Source organism: Cladophialophora psammophila, assembly GCF_000585535.1.
Source record: "Cladophialophora psammophila CBS 110553 chromosome Unknown aczJe-supercont1.28, whole genome shotgun sequence".
Taxonomy (NCBI): Eukaryota; Fungi; Ascomycota; class Eurotiomycetes; order Chaetothyriales; family Herpotrichiellaceae; genus Cladophialophora; species Cladophialophora psammophila.
The window spans coordinates 97857-119464 of NW_006912949.1; the positions used below are offsets into that span (position 1 = coordinate 97857).

General features: G+C 49.7%; 8 protein-coding genes across 8 annotated transcripts; 4 read left to right on the top strand and 4 right to left on the bottom strand.

Annotated features, from left to right (window-relative positions):
• Nucleotides 1-333: 333 nt before the first annotated feature.
• On the bottom strand, nucleotides 334-2668 carry A1O5_11723 (acyl-CoA oxidase; the record flags this gene model as incomplete). The annotated part of the gene is made up of 5 exons (XM_007752294.1): nucleotides 334-1017; nucleotides 1088-1673; nucleotides 1740-1805; nucleotides 1862-2235; nucleotides 2288-2668. The coding sequence occupies 5 exons, from the start codon at nucleotides 2666-2668 to the stop codon at nucleotides 334-336; spliced, it is 2091 nt and encodes a 696-aa protein (XP_007750484.1).
• Nucleotides 2669-3142: 474 nt separating this feature from the next.
• On the bottom strand, nucleotides 3143-4522 carry A1O5_11724 (sterol carrier protein 2; the record flags this gene model as incomplete). The annotated part of the gene is made up of 1 exon (XM_007752295.1): nucleotides 3143-4522. One exon carries the CDS (start codon nucleotides 4520-4522, stop codon nucleotides 3143-3145), a length of 1380 nt encoding a protein of 459 aa, XP_007750485.1.
• Nucleotides 4523-5181: 659 nt separating this feature from the next.
• A1O5_11725 (uncharacterized protein) lies at nucleotides 5182-7115 on the bottom strand (the record flags this gene model as incomplete). Its single annotated transcript, XM_007752296.1, has 5 exons — nucleotides 5182-5265; nucleotides 5323-5479; nucleotides 5532-5635; nucleotides 5691-5985; nucleotides 6049-7115. The coding sequence occupies 5 exons, from the start codon at nucleotides 7113-7115 to the stop codon at nucleotides 5182-5184; spliced, it is 1707 nt and encodes a 568-aa protein (XP_007750486.1).
• Nucleotides 7116-7618: 503 nt separating this feature from the next.
• A1O5_11726 (uncharacterized protein) lies at nucleotides 7619-8738 on the top strand (the record flags this gene model as incomplete). Its single annotated transcript, XM_007752297.1, has 5 exons — nucleotides 7619-7667; nucleotides 7717-7975; nucleotides 8042-8196; nucleotides 8240-8575; nucleotides 8644-8738. 5 exons carry the CDS (start codon nucleotides 7619-7621, stop codon nucleotides 8736-8738), a joined length of 894 nt encoding a protein of 297 aa, XP_007750487.1.
• Nucleotides 8739-9699: 961 nt separating this feature from the next.
• Nucleotides 9700-11112, bottom strand: A1O5_11727 (uncharacterized protein; the record flags this gene model as incomplete). The annotated part of the gene is made up of 1 exon (XM_007752298.1): nucleotides 9700-11112. The coding sequence occupies one exon, from the start codon at nucleotides 11110-11112 to the stop codon at nucleotides 9700-9702; it is 1413 nt and encodes a 470-aa protein (XP_007750488.1).
• A 701-nt stretch (nucleotides 11113-11813) lies between these two features.
• Nucleotides 11814-14786, top strand: A1O5_11728 (uncharacterized protein; the record flags this gene model as incomplete). The annotated part of the gene is made up of 7 exons (XM_007752299.1): nucleotides 11814-12189; nucleotides 12249-12332; nucleotides 12384-12473; nucleotides 12537-12918; nucleotides 12974-13382; nucleotides 13435-13924; nucleotides 13975-14786. 7 exons carry the CDS (start codon nucleotides 11814-11816, stop codon nucleotides 14784-14786), a joined length of 2643 nt encoding a protein of 880 aa, XP_007750489.1.
• A 790-nt stretch (nucleotides 14787-15576) lies between these two features.
• On the top strand, nucleotides 15577-17458 carry A1O5_11729 (uncharacterized protein; the record flags this gene model as incomplete). Its single annotated transcript, XM_007752300.1, has 7 exons — nucleotides 15577-15743; nucleotides 15819-15964; nucleotides 16020-16207; nucleotides 16282-16346; nucleotides 16414-16746; nucleotides 16805-17240; nucleotides 17294-17458. The coding sequence occupies 7 exons, from the start codon at nucleotides 15577-15579 to the stop codon at nucleotides 17456-17458; spliced, it is 1500 nt and encodes a 499-aa protein (XP_007750490.1).
• A 1035-nt stretch (nucleotides 17459-18493) lies between these two features.
• A1O5_11730 (uncharacterized protein) lies at nucleotides 18494-21210 on the top strand (the record flags this gene model as incomplete). The annotated part of the gene is made up of 5 exons (XM_007752301.1): nucleotides 18494-18624; nucleotides 18672-18881; nucleotides 19102-19515; nucleotides 19561-20280; nucleotides 20331-21210. The coding sequence occupies 5 exons, from the start codon at nucleotides 18494-18496 to the stop codon at nucleotides 21208-21210; spliced, it is 2355 nt and encodes a 784-aa protein (XP_007750491.1).
• Between the last annotated feature and the right edge of the window lie 398 nt (nucleotides 21211-21608).

Here is a 21608-nt window from a genome sequence, read left to right on the forward strand (position 1 = left end):
AATAGGCTCCTCTGCTGGTGTGCTGCTAATCTTCTCCCAGGAAAAGGTTGAAGAATGGAGAGCTCTGATGACTTCAATCGCGGTTCGACCCCGGGTCTGGCTTGGCCAAGCCGGAGATCAAGCCGACAAGGCTGAGGCAGCGGGTGGCTGACGGGCCGGATTTAGCCAGCCGAATCCCCTCTTTATCAGCCTTGCGCAGCACTGCCAATAGGCAGACCACCAAGTCGAACACCTTTTCTGAACATTATACCGGAAACATTGGATCTCACTAAAGACTACGCAGTTCTGGACTCAGCTCGCCAGTTCTGTACCTATGCACTTTGCTCTGCATCCCTACAGACGGCTCTTAGCGTCGGCCCCCCCGCCTCTGATCAGTACCCCACCACCAGGCCGAGGGTCCATTGCAAACCGGTTCAGTGGGTTCAATTGACTGGCCCTGTGGAACAAATCTTCGTAGACCTTCCCATCGTATCTGCCCAAAGAGCTGTCCAGCATCCAGTCTGGCAACTTCCACACATCCACAAGGCGGACTGCGTGAGGCCTGATTTCTTTCAGAAGCCGCAACATCGTCTCCTGATCTGCTCTCACCACTTCCGCCACCTGCAGGGCCGATGACACGTAAAATTCATGCGATGCCGAGATCACTCTGGTCAGTGCGTATAGACGGAAGAGTTTCCAGAGGACCGCGAGGCTTTCTGGATCGATCTTGGACAACGTGTCAGGGCCTTTTAACTTGTCGTGGAAGCTTGTCAGCACGAGAAACTGCGAGTGGGCACTGCTGAGCCGCGAATAGTCCACCAGAAGATCGTTCTTGGGTTTTTGATCATTATCACGGCGCCGGAGGAGGTCGAAAGTCAGGTATGCTGCGCGCCAGCCGAACGCGGCAAGAATATCTTTGTCCCGATCCAAATCAAAGTGGACAGGGGTGTGCTTCTTTTCCGTGTAGGCTGCGAGATTCTTTGCCGTGATGTTTGATGGCGCATCACCTTTCAGGATGGAGAGGGCTATCTTGAGAAGCTAAAGCATAAGTGCCGTTAGCGCCTTTACCAATCGATTGAGAGCACTGTCCTGATTGGCACACACTTACATAATTGGCTGTCTGTTGCGTCAAGACGTAATTGTCACCTTCATACGTCTGTGAAGGCAGGTAGTCCATATAGACAGCTCCTATACCAGCGAAGCTAGAATATCCATGCCCTCCACACGCACGTCGACATACTTCCAACCCCTCGGCTGCAGCGCTCGTCGCAAGCGCCTTTAGACCACACGATGTAGCATGGAGCTCTGAGAAGAGGGCATTGGCCCGCTGACCACTAGATCCACAGCCATTATTTGATTGTCCGACTGCAAGCGCTGTCCGTGCACTGTGGTAAAACTCAATCATAGCCTGTCCCGTGAAGTTCAAGGCGAAGGACTCTGCAACGAGCGGAAAAAGCCGAAACTGTACCATCGAATAGTCGAGGACTTGAAGCTCAGTATTCTTGTCTTCCGAGTCCGGATCAGAACATTGACGCCGGACAGCGCAATAACGGACGGCAATCGTGGTTCCTCGAGCAAGATTCCGAGCAGACTCTGAAACGAGTGCCGCACGCAACATCGTAAGTGTACCATAAACCATCGCGGGCGATTCGGGCGCAACATAGACATTTGATTCGTACTCGACTCTTGAGAATCTAAAGGAGACTTTCGTCAACCTATGACGGCACTTACCATACGAGGTACATTCAGAGGTTTCATACTTAGCGAGCATGTTGATATGAGGAATTTTGACATGATTCAGAAACAGAAAGCCATTGTCAACGGTGCTAGTTGGTCTTTGTCAGTGCACAATGCCTTCCTCATCTTCTTTGGTGTTGCTTACTTGTAGCCCAACTTCGGTCCGATATCACCCACATATACTCCATCGAGAGGCGTATGGGTGATAAGATCCCTAATCTGGCAGAGAAATGGATGCGGCCCGTAGTCTTCGCCATTCAGTATCAATCGTGCCATAACCATTGCATGATTTGCGCAGAGCCCCATCGTTCCAACCCACCATTTGGCCGCGGTGAGATGCGGTGAATGCAATGTAAATGTGCGGTCATCGGGATTCCAGGTCGCAGTTGTCTCCAGCTTGCGAGCGTTGGACCCGTGGCCTAATTCAGTCTGCGCATAACACCCTATAATCTCCATGCTCTCGGCCTTTCTGAGAAAAAGTTCATGTTGTTCTGGGGTTCCCTGCTCCCGCAGAGTCGGCTAGATATACCATCAACCAAGCTGGCAGACACTCAAAAGTAACTTAACTCACCAGGAATCCTTTCCAATGTAACGAAAATGCTGTTGGCTCGCCGATCAATTCGATAGCCCATTTCAACTCGTCCTCGCTCCAGTTGTGCATCTGGTGAAGTTGATGCAGTCTCTTGGCTCGGGCGACTGACGTTTTGAACCTCTCAATCCGAGAATCGAAGTAGTTTCCGCCTTTGTCAAAGACTGGATCGTGTTGAAGCACATCGAGTATGCGTCGTTGCATTTCGACTCCTTGTTCTGTGTACAACAGACATGCCAGACGGTCTATGTCGATCTGTGATTTCTGCCGTTCTGCAATCAATAGGTCAGAGCCCTGTGGTTCAGAGGGCCTAAGAGACGCAACCCACGAAGGGGCAAAGCCTATGCTGTACTCCCTCGCCATGACCTAGGGACAGTTTGCAGAGGCGAGTAAGAGTACAAGCAATATCACCTGGAGGCTTTCGCGAACAGAAACATCATTTTGTAAACATCGATCTACACGTCAATGCCAAGCGCGACCGCAGAACATCTGCTCAGGTGATGGAGGTCGTTCAGCTTGTGGTGCAATCAAAGTAAAGGCGCAAAAACTCGTCACTGCTGATTAGTCGGTTCCGTCGGCTCCGTCCATTGGGGCTACCCGATGAGGACTTTTCGCAACCAGCTTCTAATCCGATGGCAATGATGGCGTGAGCCAGTACTCATTTCAAAGGACTTATCTGCTCGCCAAAGGTTTAGAATCAATGTCGACGGCAATATGCAGGTTGACAATGAATAAGTCATATCTGAGGTTGAGAAAGCATATGCTCGGAAATGAAGACACCCCTATTTTTTCAGCCTCGGGTCCTTGGCGGTGGACGCCGTACTACTATTTTTCCGATCAAAACATGGCTTGACCACTCCCTTTTCCCTTGCCTATAGCCCATTCACTTTGCCGACGCGAACGAACACTCGCTGCTTGCTCCAAGGTAAAGCCTCTAGCCTCGACAGCAGGGTTGTAGCCCAGCCCCGTCAGCTGTGCCACCTCTGCGTCCGAAAGTCTTTGGTTCCCTTGTCCATCTGCACGTCTCAACACGGTAACTACACAGGCACCCCCAAGTCCAGCGTTCTGTTGCAATGCCAACTTTCCGGCAGGAACTGATACCAATCTGTTATTTGCCCACCCTCGCAGTTGCCATGTAAGCTCAGCACACTGTGCCAAGCCCGTTGCGCCCAATGGATGCCCCTTGGAAATTAGTCCGCCGGAAGGATTCACGACTGCTTGATCACTGCCATATGTGATGGAGCCATTGCGAACGTACTCATGCGCCTTCCCCCGAGGGCTTAGGCCCAAGGCGTCAATGACCAACATTTCGTTCGTCGAAAAGCAGTCATGTAGCTCGACTACTTTCACGTCTCTGATATCGGCCTTTGCCTGATTTAGCGCCTGTGAAGCCGTGTGCGCGACTAATTCATAGCCCACCAGACTCACGGCTGAGTTTTGGTATAGCGATGGGCTGTCCGTGGTCAGAGATTGGCCTAGGATTTGGACTGCTTGGGCTTTGAGGTGGGGACGGGCATCGAGAAAAGATTGAGACACAACCACGGCAGCGGCAGCGCCATCACTAGTTGGACAACATTGTAACTTTGTCAACACCCCGTAGATTGCCGGAGATCTGAGAATTTGCTCTTCTGAATACTCGACCTTAAATTGCGCGTACGGATTGCGTTGGGAATGTTCGTGATTGACTCTTGCAATCTCAGCGAAATCTTTGGGAGAGGCGCCATATTTTTTGATATACTCGTCGGCGGCGTTTCCAAACATCTTCGCAGCAAACGGGGCATTCGGGTTTGAATTTCCCAGCTTATCCGACATCGATTTGGCCCGGTCAAGGGGATCGGTTCGATCGCTAAAGTTAGAACCCAGGCTTCCAGTAGCCATCTTCTCGAAGCCCACAGCAAGCACACAGTCTGCAGCGCCGTAACGGACGAAGTCTCGCGCCATGACCATAGCCGTCGACCCTGAGGCACAGTTGTTGTTGACGTTGTAGATAGGTATCTGGGTCATTCCAAACTGGTAAAAGACTCGCTGTCCGCATGTGCTATCCCCATAACAGTAAGACGCCACGCCCTGCTGCACGTCGTCGTACATGATGTGTGCATCTAACAAAGCCTTCACTCCGGCTTCAAAGCCCATGTCAACATAGTCATTGCTATGCTGAGGCTTGACGAACTTCGTCATCCCAACGCCGAGGATAAAAGCTGCGCGGTCGGAGGCCATTTCGAAGTCTTTGACAGGAATCACACCTTCTTGTTGAGCTAGCGGAGTTGAGATCGGTGCGCAAGATAGTAGGGGTGTAAAGATTAAAAACACATCAACGAAACCTATAATGGAAGCCCGTGTGCCTGTAGATTCAATCCCATATTATAAATTCTGCGTTTGCAATAGTTGGGGCAACCAACTGCACAATGACAGGAGGCCTCGGGGAATGGAGTTATAGACGGATCCGACTTGTCAGCTTTTGAATACTGTTGGCATATCCCTCCTCTTAAGGAGGCGGAGCCGCCCTCCAGCTCATTGGCAGAACAAAGTAGGCCCGTCGCGGACAGTCTCGTGTTGTATCCTTCCGGAATGGGAAGCAGAAGATGTCGGATGATGCTCCATTTCTTTGCTCTATTTTTCCAGGATTGTACTCAGCAGCGGAGCATTCCCCAGAGATGGGCGAATTAAAATCAAAGGGAGATTGAACTAATGCTGATTGAGTTTTACTCCGAAAGGTGCCTGAGATCCCTCTTCTAGTTCAGACGCTGCTAACGCAGCCTTATCACGTATGTCAAGACTCAGCAAAAAGTGCGGCTACTTGCACTTCCAGGCAGCTTATTTAGATTTACCACCCCCGGATCCAATCTCCACGGCGTCACTTCAATTTTCCAAAACCATCACAGGTGCAATTTCGGCCTCGATCCATTGGAGTTTTGTTTCGTCGCATATTCTCGCAATTCCCTTCGAAGAATCTTGCCGGACTTGTTGAATGTTAGCGATTTGTGTCACATAATATTCCTCATCGTGCTTGGGCATACCGGATTTTTGGGAATGGAAGACAAGAAGCCGACACCACCTGTGAGACGTTTGATCTTGGACACCTTTGATGCCACAAACTCCACAATCTCCTCTTCTGTTATCGCACCGGCATGTCGAGGTACCACATACGCACGCGGGTCTTCATCATCCGAAGCACTGATACTGCGTTAGTTCGCCCAGTAGATTTTTCCTCGTCGCATATACGTACGTCTTAACGCCAACGACGGCAGCATCCAAGATTTGGGGATGCTCAAGTAGGAGCGCTTCAAGTTCAGCGGGAGCAACTTGTGCTCCTCGGACCTTGATCAACTCCTATCGTCGGTCAGATATGTTGTCACAACTTAAGTCATGAAGGGATGTTTGTCACCTTTTTTCTGTCCACGATATACCATTTGTTATTCTCATCCCTGTAAGCGATATCGCCACTCTTCAGCCATCCGTCGGCGGTTATCGTTTCTGACGTTTCTTTAGGCTTACGCCAGTAGCCCTTCATAACGTTTGGACCGCGGACCCAGAGTTCCCCTTGGCTCCCCGGTCGCGTCTCCTCTGTCCCATCCTCAAGCACCAGCTTGGCCGCCACACCTGGTACAAGCTCTCCCACCGATATTGATGACGGGCCAGAGCTTTCAGCCTCATTCCAGCACATGGCGATACATGGGATTCTGTCTATCTGTTAGCATCTGCTTTGGCATCCTGCAATGAAATCTTTTGCACATATATCGTACTCTGACATGCCCCAAGCCTGTCGAACTCTCACTCTTCCTGACCAGATCTCCTCGAATTGCTGTGTAACTTCTGGGCCTAGAGGCGCCGCTCCAGCAACTACCTTCCTGACGCTGCTGAGATCGTAATCGCCATTACGGGCAGACGGATGTTTTGCAATAGCTAACAGTATAGGGGGTACCAGAAGGAGCTCCGTGATTTTGAAGCTGTCGATACACGATAGCATGTCACGGAGATTGTATCGTTGCATCATATAGCTCTGTATTCCCGATTTAGACGCCACAAAAACAAAGTAGACTAGACCAAGACCATGGTACATCGGAAGCACACATAGGCTTCTTCGTTGCGTGATACTCTTGTCTGATAGTTGCATTTTCATCAGCTGCATTGTGGTGCTGACGAGATTAGAGTGCGTCACCTCGACACCCTTGGGCAGACCGGTAGTCCCAGACGAGTAAATCAGTATAGCCGTTTTGGTAGCCATTTCAGCCGTCTGAGACTCATCCCATCTGAAGGCACTGCCCACCTGAGACGTCGTGATCAGTGTGCCCCAGTGTTGTGCGGTGTTATTGATAAGTTTCTCTCGCCGCTCCGACGCCGTTGCAAAATGTGAGGGCAATTCTTCAAAGAGGAATATATGTCTCTGATCAATGCCGGCTGATTTGGCTGCCTCTTGGGTTGGTCCTAGACAGTTCTCTGCTGCGAATACAAATCTTGGCTCGCTGTCTTTCAATTGGTACGCCAGTTCCCTGGCCGTGCCAGCTGGGTTCGCACTGTTGTAAATTCCACCAGCCATCATGACACCCAGCACTATTACTGGTGTCCAAAAGTTGTTCCCTGAAACCAACATCACTCGGTCTCCCTGCTGTATCCCTGCTGCTAACAAGCCCGCCGCAAATCGCTTTGACCATTCTCGTAGGCTGTGAAGGCTGAAGTAATGTGTTTCAGGACGCTTCCAATCGAGCAGGATCTTTTCAGCATCCGACAATATTCCCGTTGGCGAGCCAAAGAGGAAAGAAGGGACAGATACATGAGGCGGTGACAGCTCCCACCTCGACTTGTAGGGCATCTTTTGGAAAATGTGGTGAGATTATGGTCTAGTGACGATGGCTGAATGGGGTTGAAATGCCTGAAGCCTTTCAAGGTGGCGGGTTGTGCGTCACAACGGGAATGATATATGGTGTTACACGGCAATTCCCTGCAACGTCAAGATCGAATGTTCCAGGCGAGCAGAAGGGAGAACAAGACGACAAAGTAATGAATACTATCTTTGACAATGGAAATCCATCCGGCGTTGTGATACTGTTACAAGTGGAGGAGATTTCCTTTAGATGTTAGCGGCTCCGATTGATATTCCGCCGAAACATCCTTCAAAAGGTCAAGCAATTTGTCGGACCCGACGCAAATCAGAATGCTGATACACCCAAAGTAGCTGCTGAATAACGCAAGATTGTAAAAAGACCCGTGTGTGAAAGAAGAAAAGGATGGAGCGAGTTTCCTCGAAGCTCGACCTTCGCTATAGTTATTAGAATTCATGGTCACCGAGGAATCTTGGGGAGCGCAGTCCATACAATGAATTCCGAAAACTACATTAGCAAAATCTGGCAAAGAGGAATATTTGGTGCGTGCTAAGTTGCTGCCGTTAAATCTCTCGCACTGACGCTGCTCAGAAAACAGAGTCGTCTTCTGCACAGGTGGATCTGGAGACATTTGCAGCTCCCAGGTCAGGGCATTGGTGTATCTAGGAGCAAATGCTTGCATCGTTGGCCGAAACAAACAGAAGGCAGAAAGAGTCGCTGCGGATATCGCCAACGCTAGGCCAGGTGCAAATGTGCTGGGCATTGGAAATGTCGATGTCCGCAAGATTGAGGCTTTAGAGGCTGCTGTTTCGAAGTGTGTCTCGACGCTAGGGGGGATCGATTTTGTCATGTAAGGCTTCCAAGATTCCAGCCCCGGATAGATTATCGCAGGGAGCATGTACCTGACGCTGGCCAGTGCTGGAGCTGCCGGAAATTTTCTGGCTCCCTTCGTCCAACTATCCACAAATGCTTTCAAGTCCGTGATCGATATTGATTTGATGGGATCATGGAATACCGTCAAAACAACAGTACCCCATCTTCTGGACTCGGTGGCGAAGTATCCTGGAGCAGGTAAGTTGACGCAACCGTTCGGCGTTCGACAATCCAGACTAAGGTGATTATGAAGGCGGTCGCATAATTTTCATCAGCGCTACCCTTCAATATACGGGTGTCCCTTTAAATACGCATGGAGTCGTCGCGAAAGCAGGAGTTGATGCATTGTCAGCTCAACTAGCAATAGAACTCGGGCCTCGGGGCGTTACCTCCAACGTCATTGCGCCTGGGATGATCCAGAGCACCGAAGGAGAAAGGCGACTCTTCCGGAACTCGGGAATTGATATGGTCAGAAGAGTGCCAACCGGCAGGCTAGGTACGATCAAGGATGTCAATAACGCCACCGTCTTCCTGCTCGCTGAGACTGGGGATTATGTAAATGGCACTGTCCAGGTTGGTGAGTGTGTCTGCTTTTCTTTTGTTGCATCACTGGAGATAGAGAACAACTGACGAACGCGGAACCAGTGGACGGTGCTGCTTGGAGAATCGGGGCCCAGGTTACAACAGGGGTTGAGTACCCTGCTTCTGTCCTAGTTGAGCCCAAAATCTTGAAGCTTTGAAGCAGAGATGCGGGAAATGCATTGCAACATCACGAGCAATGACAATAACTTCCTCCAACCACTTCGTGAAACTCCAACGACTGAGTGATTGTGTGATTGTCTGCATTCGATTTGGTGCCTCGAGGCAAAAATAGGGTGATTATGTGTCTAGTATGTCGTGGCTCCAACAATCCAATAAAATGTCGCCGTACCGACGCAAGAGATCCTGGAGAGCGGGTCGTGCAATGCATTCACCAGATACTGTCTGTTGAAGTACTGAGAGACAGACAAGTAGCGGTCTTATCGATAGCATCAGATCTGAAGATGGCATTGCTGAAGGGTTTAGATCCATAGAGACAATCGACGGGATCTCCGGCGATAGAGTGCTACAAATTGCATGTTCAATAGCCTTCACCAAGGCTAGGACTGTCACGCCGGTATTTGCATGGTGCGAAATCAAGGACAGACTGATTTCCGAGACCTCTGAGAGTCGGAAGTCTCCATCTGTAGATGCTTCGTTCATCCGCTTAGCGACAGACATGCAACGGGATATGGCTTTTTTCCGGTAGTTGATAGCAGTTTTCAACATTTGCGCTTTGCTTGAAGAGTGGATAATCTTGCTCGCATCCATTATCACCTCGACGACGCAGAGTACGCCCAGATTCCAAAATAGAACCAGAAAGCCTAGTTGACAGAAAAAACACATTAGAATAACCTCGATGTTGTTTTGGGAATAGGGGCTTAGACAAACCGGCAAATTGCTTCGATTGTGTAGACAGCTGCAAGAAGACATCCAAGCATTGATCCATCCAATCGTCATGACCAGCATGGAAGGTGTCGACAGCTTTTGTCAACAAGTTGATACTGGCAACGATTTCACCTTCATCGAGGCTTTGTGAATCTTTCTGAATAAAATGTTTTAGGCGACTTATTTGTCGGAACAAGCTGAAAAAAGAGCGACTGGCTCTTTGCGATGTCTCCGCTATGGTGTCTTCCAACGCAGGCGGCAGAAAAGTCGCACACATCCTGGGGACGGTATCTGATGCCCTTTGTAAGCTTGGCAGACACAAGAAATGGTAATTGACAAACCTGCTATCGAGGTTGGCAAGTCTTCCATCGTACAGGGGCGATCGCAGAGGAGAGACGCCATCGTATCGCGAACGTACCCAAACCATCGAAAAATCCGGTGCGATGAATCCAGGAGAGTTCTATAAACCGATTTGGAGTCGAGATGTGAGTAAAATTCTCCCAAAAGATTAGAAAGCCTTCGCGATTGAAGTAGGGCACGGTCCAGGAAGTAAACAGGACTATTTGAGAACTCGGCTTTCAAGCGTGCCTCTTCAGGTTGTGCCGTCATATGGAATAGGTAGACCGCGTATAAATGGACAAACGACCCGTGGTTGAGTGACTTCATGAGATTAGAATGTGCGTTGAACCACGCTGCTGTAAACATTTGTGTGGCCTTTGCCTTAGGTGCGGCGTCCGAGACACCGTTTACGGTTTCGACGGTTGGGACATTTGCGCGACTGAATTCAAGGTCATCCGGTGATCCGAATTGCAACGCAAAAGCTTGCAAAACGGACTTGAAGGTTGCTTCATCTAGCTTGCGCTTTTCCTGATCAAGCCTGTTCCCATACAAGGCTCCAAAATTGTCCAAGAAACGAGCAACCCCAATCAGTGTTATTCGTCTGAACGATTCGACGAGTTTCCCTGAGCACTGTGCTATGCCCTGTCTCTCGACTGTCTGTTCGTATGGATTTCTTCCTGATACAATGCCACCTGCCAAATTCCGGCAGATTTCGTGGTTGAGATCCATGATCTGATTTTCATGGCTCTCCGATTCGATGATATACCCGTGCGTTCCAGCAAATTGGTTGCAGGTATATGATAGATATCTGCTTGCCAACCCGATCATCATCGTATCATAGACCTGATAAAGGTTCTTCGTCATTTGTTCAGCTACGGCAGTGGAGTTTAGCAGGCTAATTGGGCTTCCATGCCAGAACCCCGACAACGCGCCGTCACCGAACTGGAAATTCTGGCGGTTCTCGTCTGATTGCTTTGTCGTAAACTCCGTCGGACTCAAAACTGATGTTGCCGCTGGAGCGATAGCATCAGTAACATTGCACCCTTCAACAGCTTCATTGGCAGGAGTTCTCTCGGACAGGTCCATCCAATCTTGGGAGTCGCTGTTCATGAAGGTGTCGAAATCAAGAAAATTATTCGGTCCCAGACCAGTCCAAATCATGTCGTCGAGACATGTTTCTTGCTCCATAGGAGGCTGAAGGGTCGTCCATAGTGTCTCCGAGTTCATCGGCGTAATGGCGGTGGTTAGTTCAGGGTCATTTCGGGCCGATGGCCGAGTAACTGAAGCCGTGGAACCGGGTAAAGACATCATCTTCCCTCTTTTTTGAGCTTGACGAGCTGCAACAAATTTGAAGGTGCATATATGGCCTAAATGAGCGCAGTTCTGACAGGGCGCCCCGCTACCTGGTCGGACATCAGGATCAAATGCGCATCGTTTCTTGGAGTGACGGCAAGGGTCGCAAGAAGCGTTTTGGCGGCGTCCGCTGGAGGGTGCCATGGCGAAGTCTCTCGAGGGAGGTTAGAAAAACGTTCCATGATGAGGCAAAGGGATTTATCGTGCTGCTGACAAGAAATTTGGCCAACAATCGCAGACTTGGCCAACGGGGGAGTAAACTGGAGTTGATACGCGGAGACTGGTCTCATGAGGAGGGGAGAATCTGGGGGGAGGGGAAAGGAAGGGCAGCCAGGGGTCGAAAGAAAGAGCACATGATCGCCAAGCGCCAAGAGTCGGCTCCGACATCTGACACTTGTCCAAAAAAGGTAACGAGCAGGCCCGTTGCATGAAAGAGTCTCCACCCTCGAATTTCTCAGCGGTCCGACGTCTCGTCCAGAGGAACCGAAATTCGAGGCTATGTCATGTCATATCCCTGGGGTGTATCAAGAATCAATACAATACCCAGTAATGAAGCCAGGTAAGAAGGGAAACATACAAAACCCTTGAAATTTGTTCGCATCCTCCCTCGCCGCCTTGTGGGTTTATACGTCGTACTCTGGACCATAACTCTCAACATGCCGGCCGTGAGTTACAACCAGAAGGTAGTTATCATTACCGATGCAACTACTCCTTTTGCCCAAGAATGTGCTGCCATGTTCGCAGCCCGTGGCGCGAATCTAGTCCTCAATTTTCCTCCGTCATCGCTCTCGGCGCGTCCAACTTCTCCCCTCCAGAGTCCAAGATACCGTGATGACCGTTCAGTGATCGAAACGCACCAAGAGCTCAAAGAGGCTCAACAAATCATTGCAGCGGCCGTAGGAAAGTACGGCACTGTCCATATTTTGATCAATAACGCCTCTTTTCGAAGTCCTGGTCCTACATACGACCTTCAGAGCTGCACAGCCTGGGATACTATGCGAAGGGTTGTCATAGATGGAGCATTCAAGGCAGGTGTGGCTGGCTCCATGCTTCCCAAATGTGTTTCTGACTTTTTCAGTGTGCGAAGGCAGTCTGGCCACATTTTCGCAAAAATGGCTATGGAAGAATATCTTTCATAGACTCTGAACCTACAGGGTGTGGAGTGGCTGAGCTTGGTACTACATCCTTTCTCAACAGCTCTCGAGGCATTGTTTGACACTAATCAGCTGGCAGATTTGCCTTGTTTGGATTTGCCGAAACATTGGCGCGAGAAGGAGTGAAATACAACATCCGGGTGAATGTTATTGCTCCACAATGTAAGAAGTACCTCGCCTGCATTGCCCATTTTTGTTCCGTTTACTGATATATTTCCCTTTTAGCCCTTTGCTACGTCACAGGTCAACATCTGAGCTCTTCTTTGAACCCCGCTGTGCAGGGGGTTACGTCCCTTGCAGGAGCTCTCAGCCATGAATCGAACAAGGACGAAGCTGGTTCGCTCTTTGCGGTTGGAGATGACCATATCACCAAGTTCCAATGGGAGAGGTCAAAAGGTGTCTTCTTGAATCCGGATATCAACTTTACTTCAGCAGCATTGGCCATGAAATGGGGCGAGATCTATGACTTTTCGGAGAAAACTTACTCAAATTCGGCAATGGATTTTGGCAGTCTACTGCCAAAAATGCAGGAACTACCAGGCAATGCTAAGCTTCCTGTTTCCGACTTTTCAGGGCGGGTGGTATTGGTTACCGGTGGTGGATCTGGGTGAGTTCTATCTTCCACCCCGAGGAGATATTGAGAGATTAACCCGTGAGATTAGGCTTGGTAGGGCGTATTCTATTGCCTTTGCAAAATTGGGAGCCTTAGTGGTTGTTAACGATGTAGCCGATCCTCAAGCCGTGGTGGATGAGATCAGCCGTGACGGTGGCATTGCCGCTCCTGTCCTCTCCTCAGTGGAGGAGGGAGACTACATCGTCCAGAAAGCTCTCGAACTCTACGGCCATATTGACATACTTGTTAACAACGCAGGTTTCGTTCGCGACAAGTCATTTGCGAACATGGATGAGAATATTTGGAACTCGATAATAGACGTACACCTTAACGGTACATATCAAATGACCAAAGCTGCATGGCCACACTTTGTACGTCAAAGACATGGATGCATCATCAACACAACGAGCACGAGTGGAATCTACGGCAATTTTGGTCAAGCCAACTATTCTGCCGCAGTGAGTAATGTTCACATCTGACTTTCCAATGATTGGTATTGACGAAGGGCAGAAATTGGGTATCCTGGGCGTATCAGAAGCTACTGCCCGCGAGGGACGGAAGTATAATATTCGTGTCAATACAATTGCTCCCGTCGCCAGCACTAGATCGTTGGCCATGGCACTAACTGATACGGACAAGAACAACCTGGCCGTCTTCTTGCCAGAATATGTCGCTCCAGTTGTAGTTCTCTTGAGCTCAGATACGCTCAACGGGAAGATCAATGATACCGCTGGTGGTTTATTTGAAGTTGGTTGCGGATGGCACGCAAACACCCGTCTCCGTCCTGTTTCCGAGCTCAAGTTTTCTTCCACAGCGGAGTTATCCCCAGACGCTCTATCAGAGCCTTGGCTGGAGAATACAGAGCCGCAGAAAGCAAACAGAAGCACCATATCTCCCATCAACACAAACAAAGACGTTCTTGAGGTCATTGCTGCGCTCAAGCGGGTCGACGTCGAACACAGCGAATACAAGTTTACAGAGCGAGACGTGGCACTCTACAGTATGTACCACCCGAAATTTTGCACGATCATTGACTGACCGCCGACACAGATCTCTCAGTTGGAGCTAAAAGGTTGGAACTTTCTTTTCTATGGGAGGAATCGGCATCCTTTCAGGCGATACCAACCTTCGGAGTTATACCATTCTTCAGCATGGAGACGATATACTACCATGGCCAAATCCTGCCTCGGTTCATGCCCACTCAGTCGCTATTGGGCGAAGTCTATCTGGAAATACTTCAAGACACCATACCACGTTCAGGGCACCTCCAGACGCGCAGAAGGCTTGTAGAGGTTCTAGATAAGAACAGCGCAGCGGTTGCTATCACGGGTTATACGACGGTAGATGCCGCTACCGGGATACCTCTTTTCTACAACGAACTTTCATTCTTCATGCGCGGGGCGGGCGGCTTCGGCGGCGTGCGTGACCGGCCGTATCAGACGCCGTCTTCGCGCACTTACATCATGCCAAACCGACAGCCAGATGCGGTCGATGAATTCCGCACTTCCGAAGAGCAGGCTGCATTGTACAGGCTGACGGGCGACCGCATGGCAATGCACATTGACCCCGAATTCAGCAAAAAGGGAGGCTTTCCTCTCCCTATCCTTCACGGAATGTGCTTCATGGGCATTGCCGGCAAACACCTCTTTCAAAGATACGGATCTTATCGCAGTATCAAGGTCAAATTGGTTGGCACTGTTGTCCCAGGCCAGACACTGCGGACCGAAATGTGGGAGTCTGAAAATGAGAAAGAGCTGGTGGTCTTTCAGATGAAGGTGGTTGAGACTGGGAAACTTTGCATTGCAGGGGGAGGTATTTGGTTACGCAATCCCTTGGGTCACTCGAAGATGTCCAGGTTGTAAGACAACACTAGCACAGAAATTCGCGAGAATGGATGACCAATTACAGATTTCCATTTCATATATGGACGGTTCCACAGGCGTACTCATCTCAATACACCAAAATGCATAGCAAGGGAGCCTCTTCAATTATACTGGAAAATGCTGATCAGGAGTCATGAATCACTTTTTCTACCCAAATTCGGTATTCTTCTCAACGAAGTCCAGGGAAAAGCGAGACCAGTCGAAGAGACAAAATCTAACAGAATAAGAGAAGGAGTCCAGGCGTTGAATTTTGACCAGCACGCTCTCAAGCACTTGCTTTCTCACCTGAGGTGGAGTCGAACCTATGTATGCTTTCGGCTGGGAATTATCGGCTCCGTCATGCTATTGTAGAAGTCGAGCTTGAAATCATCAGATTGGAGTGAATTGAGAAACTGAGAACCGCCAGCGGCGTTTAGGAAGTCGATAAATATGTCTGGCAGCCGATGGCACCGACACGGAGCCGATACCAACATCACCTTAGATCGAAGGGGGGAAAGCTTGATTTCCCCGTGGGAAATGCAAAGCTTCAGAGCAGGCTCCGCAAATTCGAACCAGCGAGGTTGCCACCCCATGGGACAGGAATGTGTCTCGTGTTTCTATATAGACCCTCTACTTGGGATGTAAGTAGGATCTTCCTGCGTCATATTCTTAACGCTCTAATACCCTTGATCAGAATTTGCACTGATATAACGTGAAACTGTGAATCTCTCAACTCCTCCGATAACCAAAAGGCACCATATCCTGCCTTGATCGTCTTTCTCAGGCCAGAATGTCTGAACAACCCGCAGGAGTCGTCTTTGACCCGGAGACCAAAGTGGAGGCGTCACATTATAGCATTGAGCACCATGAGGAGGCTCTCAGCAGTAATAAAGAGTCCCAGATCTTCGAAGAAGAGATCGAGCCCAGCGTGGGTCATCGGCTGGAGAAGCGAATCAAGTTAGTAATGTCCAATCATCATCTAAACGCAACCTCATTGCAAGATCGCAAAAACTAAAAGATCTCACGTCCCAGACGTAAATTGGATCTGCGCCTCCTCCCAATTTTGAGTGCAATCTACACGATGGCGCTGGTCGACAGGACAAATTTGGGAGGTGCTAGAATTGCAGGTATGGACGAGGCCACGGGCCTAGATGTTGGAAATCGCGCATCGGTCACAAGTACAACCTGCCAGTTCCGCATGCCGACTTACCGTTTCTGACAATGATCCCCCAGTTCTCGTGTTTTACATCGGATACATCGTCTTCGAGATCCCGAGTAATATGGTGTTGAAGAAGGTCGGTCCGGCAATCTGGATCTCTGCTCTTGCGGCTGCATGGGGATTGGTTACCCTAGGCATTGGCTTCAGTAAGAATTATCAGACGGTAGCAGTGTGCCGCGTCCTTCTTGGGATCTTCGAGGCTGTAAGGCATTTCTCATACTTGCGTAGCGTCCGAGTGAGCTTTACCTTTTTGTTGGAGCTGACTTCTGAGCACAGGGGATGTTCCCAGGGTGTCTTTATCTAATGGCATCTTGGTATCAGAAATTCGAATTACAAAAGAGGTCAGTAACAGTTTCATCTCATGAATTTGAAACGCTGTAGATATGATGCTAAGGTGCAGAAACATAGAGTTGCCATCTTCTTCATGACCGGGTCCTTTCTGTCATCTTTTGCCAATATATTGTGTCTGGGGTTGACGAGAATTGCCAATAACCCAGAGAAAGATGGCTGGAAGTACATCTTCATTGTACAGGGCGCCATGACCATCGCTATAGCCGCCATAGGATGGTTCGCCATCGTGGACTTCCCCGACAGCGAAATTCGCAAGGTCAAGTTCCTCTCAGCTGACGAGGCGGAGATGATCAAGCTGCGTCTGATCCGAGAGCGTGGCTCTTCTGAGGGAGAACGAGTGAGCTGGGATACCATCAGAGCCGTAAGCCTTGACTGGCGGGTATGGTCTCTGTCAGTTGCATCTCCTCCCAAACTGTTCCGCGCCGAATCCTGACAATGCTCACAATAGATCTTTCGTCTACATGGCAGGCGCTGCGGGAGTGTATGGGCTTTTGTTGTTTCTACCAATTGTTCTTCGACGGGGGCTTGGATACTCTCAAACCGCGTCCTACCTCCTCGCTGCACCTCCAGCCGCCGCAGCAGTGATATTCACCTTTGTCGTGAGCGTTCTCTCTGACAAGTATCACGTTCGGGGTCCGTTTGTTCTCTTGGAAGGCTCGCTGGCAATCATAGGTCTATGCATGATTGGATTTTTGGACAGTCCCACGCCGAGATACATAGGATCCTTCTTCGGGTCGTGCGGATCAAACGCCTTGATTGTCACGGCAGCATCCTGGCAACAGAACAACATCAGAGGCGACGCGAAACGATCGGTCCTGGCAGCCTTTCAGGTCATGTCTGCGGGCGTCGGCGGGATCTATTCGGCACTGGTATTCAGGCAACAGGTGTGCACAGAGAACATTTCTGGAATGAGTTGATTACTGACATTTCACCTCAGGATTCACCAAACTTCGTTCCCGGGCTTGTGGCATGTTGTGCTCTTGTTGCATGGTCGATGGTGCTCACCGTGGTCACTATTCCGTTCCTTGTCCACGCAAATCGACAGGCTGATCGAGGTAAGAGGGTTATTGAAGGGAGCAGGGTGTTCCGATATGTGTGGTGAAGAAAGGATTAAGCAATACACAAGGTGTAGGGTCTCAGGGGCGAGCAAGGAGTCATTAGATGATATGAAGCAAGAAAGATTCACAAACGCTCCCGGGAACAACTTCGGAGGAGTGGTCACCTGCCTGCAGCTCCTGGTGAAGTCAACATACCGGTGACTTTGATAATATTATTCCTGAACGTGTCATGCCAAGCCATCGGGTTCAACGCGTGATTGAGGGATTAGGAAGTCCATGTTTGAGTATGACATGGGGTCCTAGAGGGTCGCGGGTGGACCAATCTACGGACCATAACTTGGTTGATTTAGAAGAGAGGTTCTAAGGACGAGGCTTAATAAATACTACCTAGCCCAATAGCCTATGCCGTGGTGCCAAGGGACATTTGGAGTTGCCTAACCGGGCTAGTCCAACAGTGGGGGTTGGTTCGGCGCCGGACCACTGTCGACACACGGCTTGCACACGGTTTGCTGTGATTTACGCGGCTCGCCAGGGAGATAGCCAAGAGAAACTTGGACTTGATGTTGATTGTAGCATTCTTTTGGCTCCTCTTGTAACGACTTTTCGACCATTACTTCCTATGATCCCACAAATATTCGTGTGCCGCGAGGCTCCGGTGTAGAGGGGCATGTGTAAATTCCGACTCCTTAGGCTGTTACACGGTGAGTGTTTGGTCGCCAACCGGTGAGGCGGTGTGATGGGGAGCCAGGGGCTAGCTTCTCTGAGCTTTGCAGCGTAGCGAATAGCCTCGAGCACAGCCCTGCACTATTGAAGCCAGCCATAGGCTTCGAAATCTGCTCAGCCTCATCGCGCTTCTCGATCGCATTTTATAAACACTTTAGATGTTACTGGCCCAGAAAGCTGTCTAATGCAGTAAGGTAAATATCTGCGCTCTTTTGCAAGTATTTCTGCTCCTGAAGGTTTTTTACGACCGCACGGTTGTAGAGGCTATGGACAGGCCGATGCGATTGACTCCCTCTCAGCAGATAGATGCAGAATCTGCTGAGCCGTTGGTCGATTTTGGCTTGATTTTCTCAGCCATGAGCAACGATGTCTTTGAAATTCCAGCTTCAACGGATATATCAATCGAAGAATCACAGGGTGATGGTCCAGAAACCGCCGCGTCTCCCGTGGAGGCACAACCGAAACTCCAAGGCCAGCGGCATAGAAGGTGAGTAGCCCCATACGTCGCAGCCAACATTTGCAAACGTCCTGAAGGACGTTTGCCGACTTCGTTGATATCCTGCTTAATCCCCTCGGCCGGACGGTTATCTTAACGTACACTTACTTGCGGGCACACAGTCCGCTGTCCAAGAGCGGAAGCTCGCAGTTGAAGCATACGTTCTTGAGGTCTGAGCCAGCGTACCAGCACCCCAGTGCGCAACAGGAAGCGGACGTCGACCAGAGTTCCTTCACGGGATGGCAAATGTGAGCTTTGCTTAGCTGCATCCTGGTCGGCGTCTGCTCGCAACGACACAAGGGTGTTATCTATGAAGGGAGCTGCATTACCACCAAACGCTGGACGACATTGACGTCCCTTATTCTCAATTTCATTGCAACTCTAGCCATAGGCTCTAGTAACTATGTAATGCAGTGTCTGAGCTCTCCTTCTGAAAGAGAGCTTAGACACGCTCACAAAAAGAGGCAGGTCACTGCAACTAGGCGTTTCTTCCCCGTCAAATATTGTCTTTCTAGCTCCTCGAAAGACAGTTCTCTGGTGGCTGATGGGCCTCAGCTCTATACCCGTCCACCTCCTCCTCAACTCGGCCTTCTTCGCTTCGCTTCAATCGAACGACTACGGAATAGTCGTGGTGGCATCTGACTTCATTGAAAGCTCGCATTGGTCTCCTTGTACGGAAAACAACAGCAAATACCAGACGGATACATGGACCTCGCTAACGTGTCCTATTTTCACAGAAGCTACGAGTGGCGACGACTATGAGAACCTTGATAATCACGACTGTATTTTGCGATATTCGAATCCCTTGCTCAGTAAATATTCCAACGTGGTCCTCGTATCGAACCTGAGATCTTCGGATCGCAGTAACATGTCGACCTCCAGGTAAGGTTCATTTCTTATCCTAGAAACTTGTACTAATTTATGCAGTTTCGCCGGCTTGGACAATTTCAATTTTACCGTCGAGAATTCATGGAATAATATTGACTCCGGCTACATCCACCTTGGTTCTCGACTTGAGCCGGAGCTACTAAATTTGTCAGCTCTGTTTGGAGTTTTCGACTCACTCGATTATCGAGCATGGCGTTTAGGCGGCGGTCAGACAATAGAATGGTGGGATCAAACCACATATGAACCGTCGTCCTGGATGTGTCAGTGGGACTATTCTTTGCCATGCACTAGCAACGCAGCGCTGCGGAATGAATCAGATTGGAGGGTCACTCTAGATAACATCCCCATCGACCATTGTTTGAGCAAAAGAACGGCAGACAAAGTCTGCTGGCTGCAATATAGCGGTCTTATCTTTAGCATCATTGTGGGATGCGACATCGTCAAGGTTCTTGTGATCATACAGGCTCTGCGTTCGATTAAAGAGACCCCTCTCGTGACGATTGGAGATGCCATCGCTGTTTTCCTCAATATCCCTGAGCCTTACACCATCGGAAAGTGTCTTACAGACCAGGAAAGGGCACTACTCGAATCAGATTTCTTCTGGTTTTCGCCGCATGACTTTGAAAGAATCGTCGGTGATGGTACAGTTGCTACTATCTGGTCGCAACATTTTGGTCCTTGGCCGACAGCGTGGGTGGTGCCAAAAAAGCGATGGTTCAGTGCTCTCTCGAAACCAAGGTGGGTTTCTTTCCTATTCTTGTAAGTTAACCACTGGAAATGACACTTTACAGTACTGATATACGGGGCAGCCTCCTGCTGATATTTGTTGGTGCTGGATTGACGCTTGCTGGAGGTCTTGTAGACCTCGATGACCTCGCGATAGGAAGTGTATGGACTACTGGGCTTATGTCGGTAAATCCAAATGCAATTTTCCAAAGCACAACATCCAGCGACTACGGCACGGATACCGGCTTCATATACCAAGTTCTCCTGGTCAACACACCGCAATTGCTACTGAGCTTTTTATATTTTATGTACAACGGCATTTTCACAACCATGCACGCTACGCAGGAGTTCGCGGGATTCGCAACCCAGCGCAAAACTCTACGAGTCAGCTCGCCCGAGCCTGGTCAACGATCAACCTACTGGCTTAACCTGCCATGGTCTTACAGCATTCCCTTGCTCATCCTGTCGAGCATCCTCCACTGGCTGCTAGCGCGCAGTCTATATCTTGTCAATATCAATGTTATCGAGCCTAACGGGAATTGGCAGCAATGGCGCGATATTACTGCGATTGGCTTCAACAATCTGATGCTGCTGCTCGTCATGGTTCTTCTGCTATGCATGCTGTTGTTTCAAATCGCCTGCGGATTTCGAAAGCTTAACGATCCGATTCCATTGGTTGGAACGGCCAGCGTTGCTACATTGCTATGTGCTATCATCCCAATGATCCGAATACCGAGGCTGTCAAGCCGCTACTATGGGGTGTCACGCAGAGACCTTTTGATGGGAAACCAGGACACTGCGCGCTGTCGAGCGGTCTGGTGGAGACTCCGGTCGCAGCAGAGATTTACAAATAACTCTTCGCGCGAAAAGATAGACAAGCAACAGGCTTGCCTGGTGGCCCTGACGAATGGCGAGGCATGGGCATTTGCTCAACCTGCTCGCACGGTCCTGGGCCTGGGGTGATCGTCCCAATCCGAAGTGAAATAGAGCAGTTTTCAGTCATCTTGGCTTACGTCTCTTGAAATGCCAAATCGTTTATTGCCCGTTCCGCCAGCGTGGTCGTTTTCGAAGAGATGTATTGGCTTTTGCACGTGCTAGCCATTATCGATGCACCTCGACGAGCTCGTTTGATGCCTACGACGCCGCCGCCTGAGACTGCCAAAAGAGAGATACATCAGGCAACCGTCACCATCAATTTTACGCTGATTGAAGTGGAGATGATTGACTCGTGGCGGATGTTGCTCCAGAAATTTGAATGAACCTGCTGTCTCTGAAAACCATTGTTTGACAAAGTCCGAGATGATCTTTCTGACGCCGCCGGGCTAAGTCACGTATAGCACACGGAGAAAGGTGGGAATTAA